The 18,274-nt window shown below is 38.3% G+C and overlaps 1 protein-coding gene across 6 annotated transcripts in view; it reads left to right on the top strand.

The window, feature by feature from the left end:
• The window catches only part of LOC139962973 (intermembrane lipid transfer protein VPS13A-like), a 115,778-nt gene that overhangs the window by 85,318 nt on the left and 12,186 nt on the right, over positions 1-18,274 (top strand). For 5 of the 6 annotated variants that reach the window (XM_071963403.1, XM_071963398.1, XM_071963402.1 and 2 more), the window contains 18 exons: positions 278-410; positions 1,463-1,546; positions 2,429-2,518; positions 3,659-3,855; positions 4,866-4,977; positions 5,427-5,555; positions 6,268-6,573; positions 7,561-7,644; positions 9,783-9,893; positions 10,820-10,972; positions 12,308-12,439; positions 13,001-13,134; positions 13,291-13,426; positions 14,539-14,650; positions 15,120-15,271; positions 16,071-16,310; positions 16,856-16,990; positions 17,470-17,621. In XM_071963403.1, the coding sequence (XP_071819504.1) occupies positions 278-410; positions 1,463-1,546; positions 2,429-2,518; positions 3,659-3,855; positions 4,866-4,977; positions 5,427-5,555; positions 6,268-6,573; positions 7,561-7,644; positions 9,783-9,893; positions 10,820-10,972; positions 12,308-12,439; positions 13,001-13,134; positions 13,291-13,426; positions 14,539-14,650; positions 15,120-15,271; positions 16,071-16,310; positions 16,856-16,990; positions 17,470-17,621 (2,592 nt within the window). The remainder of the gene's footprint in view (positions 1-277; positions 411-1,462; positions 1,547-2,428; positions 2,519-3,658; positions 3,856-4,865; positions 4,978-5,426; positions 5,556-6,267; positions 6,574-7,560; positions 7,645-9,782; positions 9,894-10,819; positions 10,973-12,307; positions 12,440-13,000; positions 13,135-13,290; positions 13,427-14,538; positions 14,651-15,119; positions 15,272-16,070; positions 16,311-16,855; positions 16,991-17,469; positions 17,622-18,274) is intronic. The other variant, XM_071963404.1, reaches the window with a different exon arrangement.

The following is an 18,274-nucleotide window of genomic DNA, read 5'->3' as shown; positions in this document are numbered from 1 at the left end:
AAATTTCTGCAAATGCCCTGAAAATATTTCATCATTTTCAGATTGTCAGCCACATTATTTTTTATAAAGAATTAATTGTTTTGAATTAATTGTTTTCTTAATTTATTTTTTTAATTAATAAATTGTTTAATTGTTATAAAGAATAAATTGTAATGTATTAATTGTTTGTATTAGTATTGTTTTTGAACCTCTCTCCAGTATCAAGTCATTGTTCATTAATGTCACAATTGAGGTCAGCATAATGTGTATATAATCTGTGTCTCTAACCTCTCTCCAGCATTGAGCCTCTGTTCAGCCACGTCAGGAGATCCAGGTACTGTTCCAGTTGTCCGTTCAGGGCCGTAGGCGACTCTACAGACCACGCCGGAGATCGGTCTTCAGAGGCTATCGTAGAGGATGCCAGGTTAGAGGTGAGAATGCGCCATGATGCTCGGTCCACTTTCAAAGCAGGCACAATTGTGACAGGTTTTTGCTCATGTTTCATAAAAAAAAACACTTTCTCGCATGCTGAAGCCGATCCTGCGCGGATCAAAATACCTTCACCGTCTAACTTTTATAAACTTAACACTACGCAAAAATTTTCATTCTTTCTCCTTCTCAAGATATTATCAGTTTTGTGAATTAATCAATGTTTTTGTCTTCAGAAAAATAATTAGTATTAAGTTATTACCTCCTACAAACTGTGCAATGTGCAGTGACTGAAAGGAAGTTTTCCATCTATTATAAAGTAGCTGCAGAATTAATTTAGCAGTTAAATTTTGTGTAGCATTTTCAAAGACTTTTTAGTAGCATTTTTGAAGACATTTTCGAAGACTGAATTTTTTCCTCTCATTGAATAAGTCTATAGTAGCTGTGTAGGAAAATACTTTACATCTATACACATCCAGTATAGCAACCTGAGTATTTTGTACAGCAATATGCAATATGCTAGGTAATATGCTAGGCGATTTAAATTATTCCTTGGTACTGACTGGTTTATATAACACTGCATCTGGAATGAGGCTTTATACAGGCATTCATAAATTAGAGACACCTTGATTGGTACAAACTAGAGTTAACCCACAAACACTTGTCCATTCTCCTTGTCATACAAGTTATAGGATATCCCACAAATATGCTTTATATCATTTTAATATTAAACTAGAAAGCACTCAGATTTATATTCTATTCCTATGTCCAAAGAAGATATAACTTCAGGAGAATGGCTTCCGCACAAATTTTTGAAATGAACTTCTTTATTTGCTATAATCAGTTATTTAGTCCTACGATGTCCAGATATATTCATTGCCACATCTTCTTTGCTAATTCATTCAGCTAGTTACTTACAATCAATCCATGATTTCTTTTCATTTTGGGTCTTTGCTCTAACTAGCTGGCAATTAAGCTCTGCGTTTATACTGTGCATGTTTAACCAATTCTTTCGCATTTTCTCTCGGAATGTGTCATATTCTTCTTCCTCTAGTTGGACGGTTTTCATCCTATCGAGAATTTCCTACCAAGCAGACCTAGTCTGACCATGTTACCTCTAAAATCAACATCATCGCAGGCAAGTGTTTGATATGAATCCATTATTTTATATAACCTATTCATTTCTTACTTATTTCCTTTTGACCATATAGTATTGATCCCTACATGCCAAAAAATATTTGAAACTTCAAATTTGCAAAGTCCATAAATAAAATGAAAAGTTTGTCAAACAGGATTCAGGAAGAATGATCAATACCTTTACCCTCCAGACTACGAGAATTCCTGAACGATACCTGCACACATAATATAGTGACATGGAAATTATAATTCAGATTCAATATTTACTCCTGTTCTTTCCTTCCCCTCCCCCCACCCACCCCCCACCCTCTCGAAATAGTGATCAATGAACGGAGCTTTGTTTTGCAGCTAGGTACACTGTGTCACCTCCGCAGTAATCGTATAATTGTTGGAAAAGTTTGTAGCCACATCCCTTCTCCCACAACCCCACTCCCAACCCACCCCACCCTACCCAACCTACCAGTATAATTAGTCCTTTAATCTCATGTCCACTAAGTGTGCAAGTCACAAGTACAGTAGTGTCAAGTGTGTTTAAAGGATGAAAGTTTTTGCAAAGGTCTCTACTTTTTGAACAAGTATGAATGTTGTCACTAAACTTCTAAAATTTGTTCATTGAGATTCAGGTTTAGGACTAAAACAGAACTAAATATGGCCGGAAAAAAATAATCTATTTAAAAAAATTCAGGTGACTATCTGGAATGGCTATTTGATGAGTTACTTTGACTGACATTTCTTCTGCTGTTCATGATTAGCAATAACAGCCGTTATTGTTAGCATTTCTTTAGTACTTCATTCTAGTCACTGTCATCACTTTTCATTGCTTAAGATCCTTTCTCTCTGTAGCACATAGGATCATCTTCTTTTCATTCATCCCTTCATTCAGGTCTTCAACGGCAACTGGAAGTACGGACTCATAAGAGACGTTTCTCTCTCGAACGGGAAAGAAACTGTCAGAATAAGGTCTCCGTTGCAGGTAGAGGGAGCTATAAACAATTCAGATTAATCCTTTTAAGTTGTGTATCATCATCATGCATATATAAAGTATATCACAAAAAACAAAGACAAATATAATCTGCACGGTGTAACAGTTTGAGCAAATTATTATATTCTTTTGGTAGCTTCATGTTTTATTTTTTGTACCTGATAAAAAAAAAGAGCAACAAAGTGATGTTGTTGTCAGTTTAAAAGTGGATTTACTTTATAAAATTGATGATATTAAAAAAAGACATCCACCTTACGTCCATCCATAACCTGGGAACTTAAGAGACCTTTGATCAACATGACGCCATCAAACTGTTTCAAACAAAAACATCTTCTGATATTCCAAATGTCAGAATGTTTTTTTCCAACTGATGTGATATTGTTAAACAAAAGAAACTTCATCCAAACTTAACAGTTGTGATGTGAACATTATTCTACTCCCTGTAGAACATGCTTCTTCTGCCAAACTAGCTAACTAGTTCATTTTAAAGGTTGTCAGTATTAGCCACGAATTTCAACAAACTTAATTGCTGGAACGTTGCAGCCACCCTGCAAGTTCTGACCATTCAAAGTCATTCAAAACATGACATTAGTGATCATCTATACAAGATAAGCAGTGTGGGAAAATACAATTGATCGAGTCAGCAATAAAAGTGAGGTTTGCAGTTGGGAGCATGGGTATAATATTTGGACACAAATACTGCTGACCTTTGAGTAAGATTCTATATACAGCTGCAGTTCCAGGATTTTATAAAGGAGAGGATGTGGCCTTGGGGTCGTTGAAGCAGACTCCCCACGTAGGGGGTCTGGGAGCATTCCCTAAGCACAAGGATGTTCTGTTAACTACTTTTGGACATTTCTGTGAGGTTGAAAAGGGGAGTTTATACACCCCCACCTCCCCTTCCCCTTTGGTTTTAACCTGGTATATACAATTCTGAAGAAGAAAAAACACATTGTAAACTATCAAAACTATCAAAACAAATTAGACATTGTTGTTATCACATTCTTCCTCCTAATTTTTACAAAGGGGCATTGTCATTGTTATTTCCTTTTGTTTTTTCCCACCACCTAACTTTTTACAAAGGGCCATTGTTTTCTATCATGTTCTTCTTTTGTTCTTTTCAATCACCAGCTGACTAACCATTGTCAGATTCCATTGGAGCTCAGTTACAAGAAGCTGGACCTTCAGTCCCTCCTGGGGGCCTCCATCCCTGGTGAGGAACAGAATGAGTTTACCTCTATTGGTGTTGTTCAACCTCAACAGACAATGGACATACCTCTCCTGGTTGCCTACCATGCTGGTATCTATGCATGCCCTGTAGATAGAGGGTGAGCTGGTATTATTATTTATATTTTTCCACTTTTATAGCTTTCATTTTCACCAGGCTGTTGTTCGACGTCATGACAAAAGTTTCTTCAAAACAGAAGCTGTTATAGAAACTAGATTGATATCAATCTCAATTAGACATTTTGACCTTATGATTGGTATTAAATATCTCTGGACAATTTCTTCAAACTCCATTTTACATTTTTCACATCAGTTTTTACTTGTCTTGATTTCCATCAACCTTTTCATAGTTTGTCTTAAAAATATTCTGTGTTCTCATAAATGACTTTTAATTTTGTTTTACTGCTTTCTTAATTGAAATCCTATGCATGCCTGTAGATAGAGGGTGAGCTGCTATTTTTTTTTTTTTTTTTTTTAAATTTTTATAGTTCTCACTTCACCAGGCCGTTGTTCGACGTCATGACAAAAGTTTCTTCAAAACAGAAGCTGTTATAGAGAACTTTATTGATATCAAACCCAACAAGAGATATTGACCTTCTGTGTGGTATTAAATATCAGTGGAAAATTTCTTCCAACTCCCTTTAACATTTTAACATCAGTTTTAGCATGTCTTGATTTCCATCAACCTTTTCACAGTTTTGTCTTAAAAATATTCTCTGTTCTCCTAAATGACTTTCAATTTTGTTTAACTGCTTTCTTAATTGAAATCCTATGAAACGTTGCTCATCAGAATCTCACTCGACAGATAAAGTCATCTCTTATACAGAACAAATTTCCAATTGTTGCTCGATAAGTGTGAGATTAATTAATTTATCATCAACTATCTTCCTGACGTTGTCCAAAGGACATCCATTATGATTTACATGACTAGGAGCCAGTCAAACCTTCCATCAAAATGTTGCTTTTACAACCAGCTTTGACGCTCTGAGAATCTAAAAAGAAAGTCGACATTTAATATCAAACAGCATTCTTTACAAGCCCTTGGATATGATTCACTGGAGAGTATTTTCGTTCTGAAATATTGAATTGGTTATACTTCATTTCCATTCAGGTTTCAACCGAACGACCAGCCAATCAAATGGTACGAGATCCAGGACCCAGCAGAACTGACCTATCAGTGTCCTCCGATCAAGGAAGGATCTCCGCTCTCCTTCTTTTTCAGGGTAATTTATGATCATCTTAAATTTATCTAATGGTATTTTATTATAGACATAGAAGGCATGTTAGACCCTGATAAAGTACCAATGTAACTGATTGATAAAAGCAGGCTGGTTGTATTTACCTATCTGGGATTCCTTGGCCGGACAAAACTTTGCCGCTGCCAAAATGGTTTGTGGGCAGTGTGTGCAAATGTTTAGACCTCAAATCATAGCTGTAGGATGATTTGATTTGCTATAACGGTGTCAGTAGGAAAGAAATATTATAAATTATTGTAAAGAAGCTACAGAGAAATAGAAAACATATTTAAGATATTTGATGAAATTATCTTTCTTATAGGTTACATATCCCCCCTCTTTTCTATTTGCCTCCTTTAAGTTTTTAAACGTTTCTCAGTATAGTTTTGTGGTTTATAACATTTTTTTTCTTTTTCTCTTTTTACAAAAAAAAATAGGTAACCAGAGAAGTCTTAAAATTGGACAAGCCTTCCAGTGTGAGCCGTGCTCCTACGTACATTCTGCACATTCACCCTCCAATAACTCTGCATAATTTCCTGCCCTATGACCTTGTCTACTCATTCCTGGTGAGCCTTTATTTTCTACAGGTTAAGTAATAGAATCGTGTGGCTAATAATAGGCCCATGTCTGTTAAACCTAGCTTGCATTGTACCCAACAAGGCTTTTGGCAGACGCTTGTGAGTGTTGTTGAACTGGCGAGACAAATCCGGAGATTCTCGTACCTACTCGGAAAAAGAGAAAATTACGGGAAACATCAAAATTTATCACATGAATCAGTAAAGTTAACCATCTCATTCATCCCTCACCCCTCATCTACATTTCAAGAGAGAATGTCGTAAAGCATAATTTTGAGGTCGAATTTCCAAGTTTTTCTCCATTTTATTAATGTTCTCTGCAGTATGTATTCTTTGCTTCCCGAAATGCTGCTTTTTATTTCTTATCTGAAAAATTTGGATGTAATCAAACCAACTTATGAATGGCCCATCAAAAGTTAACAATAAACCTACATACTGCCGTGTTTTATCCGAAATTACCTCATCCCTGGATTTCTGTCTTCTTCTCGCTTGGACAATAAAAATCACACAAAAGTTGGGAGGGCCTGACGTTTGGATCCGAGCGGGATCTCTGGAGCAGACTGCCTCTGAAAAGATCCCCCCTTTCTATTTATAACCCAGGGGTCATAATCAGGTGTTATGACCAATAATTTGGTGTCATCACCCCAAGTTTAGGATATGACTTCCATATTTTATATTAAAAATTCCTTTACTACTGCTACAGGACACCGGTCTCAAATTTCTCTTGAGAGGAGAGAAGATGGACGTCCACTCGGTGGACCTGAACCAGGGTCAGACGATGACCATGCAGGTGAAGTCGTATCTGTCATCGAATTGGGAGGGTACGTTGATGGTCTCCAGAGAGATGAAAGCCACCGAGACCGTCGCTATGGTGATGCAGACTACAGGCAATAACCAGAAACATTTGAACTTACTCGCAAACAGTACCAGCACGGACGGTGCGTGGGATATCTTCCTCTACTCGCCCTACTGGATCGTTAACAAATCAGAACTGCCCGTAGAAATCAGGGTGAGTAGCTCTCTTTGAAGGATGACATTATGAAGGGCAGATTTTTAGTTTCGATAGTCTGGCAGAGAAGGAAAAATTATGAGCTTTTAAACTGTTTTGAATAACCTAGGGAGCTGCAGAAAGTTTACCTATGTGGGCAACTCTTTGCCTGTGTGTGGTGTATTATAATCAAAGTTAACTTTGTGTCTACCATCAGTCTTCAAAGGGGTTTATCTAGGTGAGGATATCGTGGTCTGTTACTTCTGCCCGACCAAACAAGACACAAGGGTCTCATGACTCTTTTATATGATATTTATTACGTGAATGCTCCGCTCAGGAAACGAAAGTACCCAACGTTTGTCTCGTGATGAGATCTGAATGGTTTTGCCATTTTTTATCATTTCTTTATTCTGGCAAATCTGGTAGGTTACTACGACAGACTGTTTGCATATTTCGTTTTTACTATCATGATACAAAATTGTATTTTCTGCCTTCCTTTCATATGTGCTTATCATGTTCCTCACATACTCTTTGAAAAAAATAACCCAGTCACATTGTGATGAAGGCTTGAGTTCACAAGATATATTTTAACAACGAAGCAAACGTTCCACCAAATCCCATTTCCAAACTAGAAAGGAATAAATGGATGTTGCAGCAAAAATATCACATTTTGAAATATTGCCATGAAGCAGAATAGAGCTGTAATAAATTACTTATATAGATTAGTTGAGACGTTTGCTATCAAATTTTCTTGAAGTTACAAACAAGAGAATAATAATGAATAGCAGTGGCATATCCAGGATTTCTCAAAGTGGGGGGGGGGGGGGGAAGGGCAGGGGCAATATATCAGCCTAGATACCATATTACTACCAAAATAATAGTGCATAAGATAAAGGAATGCCTGTTAAAGGGGGCACCGGCCCACTGGGCTCCTTCCTCCTTGATCAACCCCTGCATATAAATTATGTCCTCAGTTCTACATAAATATGTTACCTCTTTCTCTTGCAGGCTTCAAGGTCCCGGAAGGTGTTCAGCACGCATTCCTTGGCCGATCCGGTGCTCTTTAACTTCTCCAGCACGAAGAGAAGAAAGGTAACGCCCGTATAAAACACACTGACATAGAGACAGACAGACAGACATACATACATACAGATAGCTAATAATAGACAGAAATATATATCAAACATGTCCTGACAGAGAGTGACTCAAAATTGTTTATTTTTAAAATTTTATTCCTCGTGGATACTTTCTAGAGTGTTCTGCAACTCTTTGCTACAAAAACTGAACAACTTTTCCAAAGAGGTTTTCTATTGATGCTGTGTTTCATGATTCAGGCATGAGCTTTTTCCGCGAATTCGCGGAATATCCGTGATTTCTTTTCTACCTCGGGGACAAAAACTATTATCCTAACACTCTGTAGTATACGCAAACTGGAGCCTATACCGCAACTTTTGCAAAGTTCTGTGATTTTTAGCTCATACCAGCATGCTGGTGTGAGCTATTGTTACAGTGCGGCGTCTATCACTCTATCCGTCAACAATTGGTAAAACCGCTCGCACAGTGTTTAATGGAATTTCATGAAACTTGGACACAAGGACCATTGGGTATAGGGCCATCAGAGATGAGAGAGAAATTTGGGGTCAAAGGTCACCTGTGGGCCGTAATGGGCCATTTTGTGGAAATACGCAAAATGCTTCTTCTCCTACAGATTCCATGGTACAATGTTGAGGGTTTGTCACGATAGTACTATGCAAGTTTTACCTTCAGAGTGTTCATGAATTTGAGATCAAAGATCAACTAGGGGTCTTTTGTGGCCCGGGCCGCGGCCCTATATTTTCAAATTGCTTCCGTTCGTACAGTGTATGGCCAGTTATAATGAAACTTGGTCACAACGTTCCTCGGGATGAGGGTTACGAGGGGTGTTCGGAAAATTGAGGTCAAATGTCATTTAGGGGGTCATCGGGGGTCATTCTTTGTAATATTTTCAAATATCTCAATCTCCTCAAGATTTTGATGGATCATATTCAAAGTTGAACTGATGATTGTTGGATTGTGTATGAATAAGGTGATGCCTAATAATTTTTGGTCAAAAGTTAATTAATTACAATTAATCCCCATTGTTTAAAAAAATCTGAGCCTTCACCTTTTTCCAAAGCTCCTTTAATTTGTCTCCCAGTCTCTGCAGTGTTTGTTTACATTTGTGGTTAAGCTCTGCAGAGGCTGTTAGTGGAATTAAAGCAGGATTGGGAGTTATTAACTGTTGAACTGTAAGCATGAGAGCCCTATAGCCAATCAGCACTTGCCGATTCTTAGAAGTCTTTGAGCCTGAGGTATGTAGGCAGCCAGCCAAAATTTTGGGAAGGAGTGCTTGTGAAGTTATGTCTGCTCAGGTAGAGGGGAGAAAGTTTAGGTCAGTGGTATTGTTTGAGAGAGTGGGTAAAATAGGATTTAAAGGGGGAAAATAGGAATTATAGCCAGTGGTGTGGCCAGGATTCTGCTAACGGAGGAGGGGGGGTTGCCAAAATTTTGGGAAGGAGTGCTTGTCCAGTCTCCCTAACTGGTATAATAGGCCTTGGGTGGCTCTATATGATGACCTTTACTGTTGAAAAGGGCCAGATAATACTTGTTATAAACCTAACCCAGAACTGCCTGGGAACCATACATGTATAGAGCAGTACTCCGTACTGCCTGGGATTCATGCCTAACAATGACCAATACTGCCTGAAAATTAGTCTTCTAATGGAATCTATTACTGCCTAAGAGTCCTGCTTACCAGTGTCCATTTCTGCCTGCAAATAACTTTATATTTGGTATTAACTCTAACACACTGTCGCGTAACTAGGCGAGACTAGAGGTTTGAGAACCGCCTTGTTTATGGAGGGGGAACAGGGGGAGGAGCTCAAAATTGTCTTTGAAACTAAAATGTTTGGCCTCATGGGCCCAAAATTGGTGGAATCTGAAAAATGGCCTGAAATTTGGTGGGCCATAAAGTTTTGTGGGCCCTACATTTTTGAGCTCGAAAAGGTATGAGCTTCTGCACCATTGGTGCTCTAGTTTTTTTATGCCAGGCTCATCCCTGATGATTAGTCAGTGCATGTCTCAAAACGTCTTCAAAAGCATATGACATGTGACAAGACATTTGATGTAATGTATCACAGTGATTTAAGAAATGAAGCAAAGAGGCAAATGAAATCAAGATGATCAGTCCGTCCCGATCTCTGTTTCAACAGGCTAAACTACGAGTCTTTGACTCGGTCTGGTCCACGTCCTTCTCTCTGGACACCGTGGGTAGTTCTGGGGTGATTATTTGCAGGGATGAAGATCATGACAGAACTTACCAGGTAGGTCATCAAAAGCCAGAGTTTCAATGAATCTATAACTTATTCAATTATTCTTTGTTTGTTTTATTCTTTCTTAGTTTATGTGTTTCATGCATTTAGTTTTGTATTTAGTCATACCGTCATTAATTTATTAATGTATTGCAAAACTGGTTTTATATCTTCAATAAATTTGATTATTCTTTGCCATGGAATATAATAGATTGATAAAAATTAATCTGTACTTCCCTTTGAAGTTTAATGAGTTCTAGTATAGTCTATTATCTACTATTTAACCAGTGTTGTAATTGAGTCAAGACTCAAGTCACTAAATTTCAGAAGCTAAGTTTGTCAATTATGTTTTTTCCTATTCGAGGTAAAATATGGTAACCTTGAGCCAGCGACTCAACTTGAGTCAGGAAAAGTCGGTGATAATGACTTTTGAGTCGACCTTAAAGTGGAGTGAATCATTTGCAACTCTGCTGCTTAAGTAAAATCATTCCTTTTAGTGTTTGTTTGCACCTTATGGCATCAAAGGCCACTAGCTTTAAGATTCTTTTTCCTAGATAAAAACCCAAAGGTTATTTCCAGCAATATATGAGACATATACTCAAATAAATGCCTCTTGAATGAAGTCTGTGTTTTTCATGGTTAGTATGACATGAGGTTGCAGAATTGATTACCCAGGAAATGATAACACTTGTCATAAACAGATAGTATCCACCACAAGGTTTAAATTTGTTGCTGATGCAAGCACAAAGGTACATTGCAACTTTACATACGTGCAAGCTGAACATATTTTACTCGATATTGAGTCAAGTTATTATTATAATTATTATTATTATTATAAGTTACTTTATGATTATGTGCCTGCCATTATGTCTAGATTTAGCATCTTTTCTTCATTCATTATCCCAGCGATTTCCTATTTATTTTTCTGTCTGTTTTAGTTTTGGATGGATATTAGGTTATCCAATCTCTCGCTGACGAAGATTGTGACTTTGATGCCATACTTCCTCATCCAGAATCACACAGATATTACTCTCTCTTATGTAGAGGAAGGGGTCAAAGCAGGGGTGTGGGTCAACATTAAACCAGGAGAGGTGAGTTCATCATGAGGAAGGGGTCAAAGCAGGGGTGTAGGTCAACATTAAACCAGAATAGGTGAGTACACTGTGAGGAAGGGGTCAAAGCAGGGGTGTGGGTCAACATTAAACCAGGAGAGGTGAGTACATCATGAGAAAGGGGTCAAAGCAGGGGTGTGGGTCAACATTATACCAGGAGAGGTGAGTACATCATGAGGAAGGGGTCAAAGCAGGGGTGTGGGTCAACATTAAACCAGGAGAGGTGAGTACATCATGAGGAAGGGGTCAAAGCAGGGGTGTGGGTCAACATTAAACCAGGACAGGTGAGTACATCATGAGGGAGGGGTCAAAGCAGGGGTGTGGGTCAACATTAAACCAGAAGAGGTGAGTACATCATGAGGGAGGGGTCAAAGCAGGGGTGTGGGTCAACATTAAACCAGGACAGGTGAGTACATCATGAGGGAGGGGTCAAAGCAGGGGTGTGGGTCAACATTAAACCAGGAGAGGTGAGTACATCATGAGGACACAGATATTACTCTCTCTTATGCAGAGGAAGGGGTCAAAGCAGGGGTGTGGGTCAACATTAAACCAGGAAAGTTGAGTACATATCCTGATTTACATTGAAGGGAGGGTGGGGCTAAGAATGGGCCCAGAGTGTAAGTGCACGTTAAGCCTGCACAAGTAGCAACTGGGGAACCACTTTTGGGTGGAGTTAATATTGCAGAAATAAATATTCCAGACACATATTGACACAGAAGACTGGAGGCAAACATTTTCAGGAGATGCACATTCTATGGCATCCAGGTTTGTTTAAGAATAAGGCAAGGAACACTGGTGAAATTTCAAGGCCTGGAATAATTTATCAAACTTGGCGATGGTTATTGGTATTTTTGTTTTGTTTTTAAATGTTTGAGGTACTTGACATCAACCCACCTCAGGAGCCAATAGGGCAGAGCAGATATTTTGTAACCATTCAGTCTTGAAATCTTCTAGTATCATCAGATTTTTTAGATAGGCGGTTCAAATTGTCAATATGCTTGATAATTTGCTATTAAAGTATCAACACACATATCCTAAATGCAGTTTGTTTTTAGAAAGCTACCTATTTTGAACGTGGTATATGCCTATATAAAGCTCTATCAGTGTCTTAAAACTGGCAACCCCATTCTGAAGTCCACTTTAAATATCTTGTGTTCACATTTATATCTTGTGTCCACTTTAATTTGTGTGTGTACAGGCTCTGTATGCATGGTCTGTGCTATTAGCAAATTTGAAAAAATTTTAATTAATATTTTTGTGACTAATTAATTTGCATATTGCATTAAATTCAGTCTTGTCCTTTTGTTTTAACAGGTTCTACCTTTCTGGCCCGGTACTCTCTCCATGAAATTACTGGCAAGGAAGGCGACTACACCAGACATACTGACATCTCGTCCTTTTAGCATCAGCACACCAAACACAACGGTGTTAAGAATGGAGAGAGGGGTAAGTCATATAACATATGGCAATGTAAGAGGCAGCACTATGGATGAAGTGAGTGGTTTGGAGGAAGAGGTGATAATTGGTTGGTAAGAGAAGAAACAGTTTAGTTAAACACTTTGATTAGAATGCAAGGGTCTGTGTCTGTCCAGTTGGTGTGTGTGTTAAAATGTACTTCAGTATAACAAAGTCATTAATTGTAAGTTGTGGGGGCTAGGGGTAAATAGAGATCTTATTTCTAAATACATCTTTTTGTATCGATATAACAGGGGAAAAATGCCAAATGTATTTTTATTACTTTTATTATAAGGAGAATTTTTTATTAGCATGGTTGTGAAAAGGTGGTTGAGGGGAGAATTCACTTTGATTTGACCGTTTATATGCAGTTTCGGTCAGGTCATTATTATTTATTTTGCATAGGTATTTAGGTTGGTGGATTTCCTGGAATGACTTTGGTGTTTTTTTTTAAATCGTTAATATTGCCATGTACTTTTCTAAGCTTCCGTATTAATTTTTTGTACTTGTAATCTTTTCTCTCTGACCTTTCTTTGAATTTGCTGTATTTAGTCGGCTCTGACTGTCCAAGTTGAGGGCGGTATACAAGGTCCAACGACGGTTACGTTCTGTCAATACAGTACTGGCCAGGCTCCAGTTCGATTGGATAACCTCTGTGACGATATCAATCTACGATTTAATCAAAAGTAGGGTTTTTTTGGCATTCTGAGTTGACTCCATTACAATCTTTTCAAGTTCGCACACAATGTCTAATATACACCACTATTTTGACTGTAAGAGGTATTTTTGTATGTCCATTTGATTCATAAATTGTTATATTTACTATCCTTTTCACATTTTAGGAATGTCGGAGGTCGTCTGTTGCTACGGCCCCACCAGAGCATGCTATACACCTGGGATGATCCTAGCGCTGACAGGGTACTCACGTGGAACCTGTACAACAGGAACAAGATCTCATTCGACTGTATTATGAACAGGGTATGTAACACCTCGTAAAATCATTAAAAACAAGTCAACTTTCATTTATACCAGCACAGCTGAGGACACATCTCGAAACTCTTGGTAGGAAAATTTGTTATTGTATCAAAACCTTCCATCTACAGCATTTCTTTTATATGGAAACAATACAATTCCCAACATTTCACACCCTTGGGAAGAAATGCAGCTTCCATGAGAATAATTTGCTTCAAAAAACTTCCCGATTTCTGTCAGTTCTGTACATACTGTCAGAATCATATGCTTCACTTGCACTTCTGATGTTAGCTCTTTGGATGCCTATGAAACAATGACAAACATTGATGATCATATTAAAGGTGTGATAAATCACTTCGTAAAAGCACAGGGCCTGTAAACCTGAGGTCTCTGGTTGGAACCCTAGTTTGTATCGAAAAAGTTTTCCTAAGGTGTAGGTGTGGTGTAGTGGTAACATTGTCTGCGACATGGCCTCTAGGTACCCGATTCAAAACCTCACAAGGGAACAGAGTATCTTGACCTTCTGAAATTGATGTTGAGCAGTGTCTTCCGTGGATTTGGTATTTCGGGTTTTCGAATTAGGAAAGGTGATTTTGACACAACTACACCATGGGCTGCTTCGCAGTGACGGCAAATTTGGGTACTTTAACATCCATCAGTGTTTGAGAAATTGGTCAGATGCTGAGGTATCCTCTCTTCTATTGGACATTAAGTGGCGGTTTTTGGAGCAGGGATGGATGGAACAGTTACATGCCAGCTTGGTACTTCTCTGAACCATAGTAGGAAAATGGAGGGCTTGATAATCATAACCGATGTTCAACCATGATCATCACATTGACAGGGTTTCAAATTAGATTTTGCAGGCTTTCTAACTTTTGGGAAATAAGTTAACCTCAAAGTATTCTAAGATTTTAGCGCTTCCCTGAACCTTTTGCAATCTATATGACGATCGTTCTAGTGAGCATTTTTGTCGCTACCCCACAGTTTGTTTTATCCTGAAATGGGGGAGTGCAAAGTGCATATATGTTTAAAGAGGAACTTCTAGAACGTGTTTTTACATACATCAATGAAGAAGCCACAGTGTTAAACTAAACTGTAAAATTTTCTTCTTTCTGCAGGATTCTTGGGGTAAAGTTGTGATTAGTATGGATAGCATCCATCGGAGCATGTTACCTGGAGACGGTCTGTACGTAGAAGGAGATGACGCCAGTGTATACAGCACAGACGAAGGTAGGGAATGTAGACATGTAGTTAGGTTGTAAATGTAATGTAACCTTATGTACTGTTATATAATATAATGCAATGTAGTAATGTCATTTAATGTAATGTAAGTAATGTAGTGTAAGTAATGTTAATGCAATATAATGTATGTAATGTAAGCAATATAATATAATGTAAGTAATTTAAATGTAATATAATGCCATGTAATGTACTGTCAAGTAATGTAATATTATGTAAGTCATGTAATTAATAGTAAAGGTTTGGCTGATTTGTTTTTTGTTTTTCTTTGTTTTTTTAATGAAGCTCAAGTAAGATCTCTTAGTTGCGAGCAACCCAACTTCTCCAACTTAAAATTCATAAGCCACAGCTTGCTTGGAATGAAAGAAAGATTATTCAAAAATTTCTTCTTCTATTCTTTAGTGAAAAAGTAAGATATTTTGAATATTTATGTCTCTGTTTTGGGTTTTTTTTATTTCAGAGGAGGATAAATCTGAGGTTGATGGAGTTATTGAGCATCCTCTCATGGCCAGGAAGGAGAGAACCAATGTCTTCTGGGTGTCTTATATGGACGGTCTTCAAAGAGTCTTCATGGTGACTCAGAGCTCTAAAATAGCCAGATTGGCTACTCAGGTAAGTCTACAAATGGCACATGTACGAAACTGTTCCCACTTGAAAAGAGGAAGTTAATATTCTGGATTTTTCTTTATGGATTTGTCACAGTCTGCTATCATATCAGGCAGGGGCGCAAACCAAAAAAAAAAAATTCAGTTGTGGGGACATAATATATCGTGTCCCCACCAATTTGTCTTGACCAAACACTGCATTTAAATTTCCCCTGTATTGAACTTTGGCGCAGTTTGATCCAGCATTGTGCAAATGACATGCAGCAGTTCATATATTATGATATTTTATCCACAGTTAAATATAGGACGGAAATTGCATTTGCGGGAGTCTATAATTGTTTTCTGGGAAAGGACCCCAGGCCCATTGTATACAAAAGTCTACTTGGATTATTTGTCCCCTGATTTTTTTCTGCAGACGCCCATGTATTTCCCCAAACTAAATTTCTAAGCCATGAGAACTAAAACTTAAGGAGGTTCGGGAGCATCATTGGGTCTGGGAAGTGTTATTTCCAGCGATCTGGGAGGTATATTTGCCAAACATTTCATGTACACTCCTCGCGAACCCATCGCCTCGCTCCGCTAAGATAGTATCAGAGAACAGACTCGCGTCCCCACCATTATCCAAGACTGATCTGCGGCCATGGAATCAGGTGAGACTAATCTAAGACCAGTGTCGGTAAACATTGCCCTTTATGCACACCTTATGCACACCCTTACCCAATAACATTTGGTTATGTTTATACTGCTGTAGTAATTTTGGTAGTGTAAATAACTTTTTGAGGTTTTTTCGTTTTTTAACCTAACAGGCCTACGTCTCAGAACAGGCTAAACTGGAGTTATTTGCCAGCATAAATGGCGTTGGTTTGTCACTTATCAATGCTCATTACGAGGAGGTAGCATACATCAGCTTGTTCAGCAGTCCAGCCAAGTGGGAAGTTGAGACTAAACCAGATAAATGGAAAGCACTGACGATGGAACTGTCTGGTCTTCTGGAAGATCGATTTAAACAGGGAGAGGAAACAGTGGAGATAGAAGGGGCATTGGAGGTAAGTCATGGGTACCATGAGTACAATGCAGGGAGAACCAAAATACCTCAGCAACGTTAACGTTTCAAACTTGAGCATGGCTTTATAGCACCCGTAGCAAGAAACCAATGATAGTGAACAGGGTTAGCACAGAGTTTCATCATGACTGCAAGGCTCAGCAATAATAATAATAAATGTTACACATATACAAACTGTAGAGACAAAGATGATGTATGTGTTGGACGATCCACCAACCATCAGAGCTATTTATTACATGTTGTCAGTCTTCATGGGTAATTTTTTCCTTTTATCTGGATGGAGAGAGGGGGGGGGGGTGGGTCATCATACTTGTTGGAGGGATCCAACTACCAACATATCTATTACATGTTATCAATCTTCTGGGGTGAATTTTTCCTTGTATCTTGAGTAAGGGGGGGGGGAGTGGGGCTGAAGGGGGTGATTGTACCTGCTGGTGTGATCCATCAAAAGATGTTAGTCTCTATTAGTTAAATGTTATCAGTCTTCACTTGTTTGTAACATTATATGTATTTCTTTCTTCATCTTAGGCTGACTTTAAATCCAACATGATCAGTAAGCCAGTAGCCGGTCCTCTCAGAAGGACGTACAACCCCGGAGTCTGGTTTCATCTCAGACAGTCCGACCATTTCACGAGTGTTCATTTCAAACTGCATAAAATACAGGTATGGACATTTACAGTAGCTTTAATATTAGAATCAATATATTGAGAAGAAAATTAAAAAAAAAACAAGTATAAATGATGTCTGCAAAATTTGTTGTAGAAGAAACCATGATAGAATCAGATCAAGAAAAACTTGTGGAAACAGGCCAATACAGAATGGTAATTAGGGAAGTTCTTATTGGGGGGTGAGGGGGGTTAAACAGTTGCTGGCTAGGGGGTGATGGAGACAAAGCCTCTGGAAACTGCAGCATCTTCAGATATTTCTTCTTTCTCTCGTAATGATTTTCAAGCACACCAAAGACTTGTCAGAAAGAGGAACTAATCTTAAACTTCTTTGGAATGTATCTCTTTCTGTCATCTGTGTTTATATTTCCTCTTTGTATGTAAGGAACATAAAAGGAGAAACAAAATGTCACGATGCCCCGATAGGTTTTTACATCAATATCCTTAGAATCAATATGTTACTGCGGTTTTTCGTAGATTGACAACCAGCTGTTCGACGCTTACTTCCCCACCGTGATGAGCATAAATCCACTCCCTAGTGAGGTTCTCAAGAAAACGGGTCCCAAACCCTTCATCGAGATGTCGCTACTGAGGAAGAATATTCCTGAGGCTGGCCTGGATACAATCAAGTGAGTCAAATTTTCTTTTTGTCTTGCAACATTATTTAATAATTAGCAGTTATGTTTACGACGCTGAAGGGACCACAAATGTGGGAGATGGCCGGAAGGGCTTATGAATTACAACTTACACGTCGGATAGCTTCCAATTCAACATTTTAAGTCAAATTTGGAATCATTTCAATTAAGAAAGTCATTTCAGGTGGGAAAATTGAAGATTGATCGTGGATTGAAAAACACACGTCACTATGACCTGGAACCTCCCGATTGCTTAACCTAATTGCTTCAAATGCCACTGCCTTTATCCACTCAGCCACAGCACTGGTCTATATGATTGCAAAGGCCTCTCACCTGAGCGGAGAGACGTCCACTGACTCGACAAATTAAAAACAAAGTGGTTGTATGTTACTAACATGCCCTAGCTGCACAAAATGTCTCATTAGTTGTGATAGTCAGTGCCCACAATAGATGCCAGGAAGATTTTAGCCAATGAATCAGGATGGGTGATGGTTTTCCTTATTTCCATCCTGTATTTGGGTCACCCGTCAACAGTTTGAAATTTAAAATATGGTTCTTAGATCAGGAAAAAAGTCTCAATTCCTGCTCTTACTAATATATGTTTGACTTGAACACACAAAAAAAAGAAACAAATACAAATTTGTTAA

Source organism: Apostichopus japonicus, chromosome 21 (assembly GCF_037975245.1).
Source record: "Apostichopus japonicus isolate 1M-3 chromosome 21, ASM3797524v1, whole genome shotgun sequence".
Classification (NCBI taxonomy): domain Eukaryota; kingdom Metazoa; phylum Echinodermata; class Holothuroidea; order Aspidochirotida; family Stichopodidae; genus Apostichopus; species Apostichopus japonicus.
The sequence above is the reverse complement of the archived record's forward strand: the minus strand, read 5'-3'. Positions and strand labels throughout refer to the sequence as shown.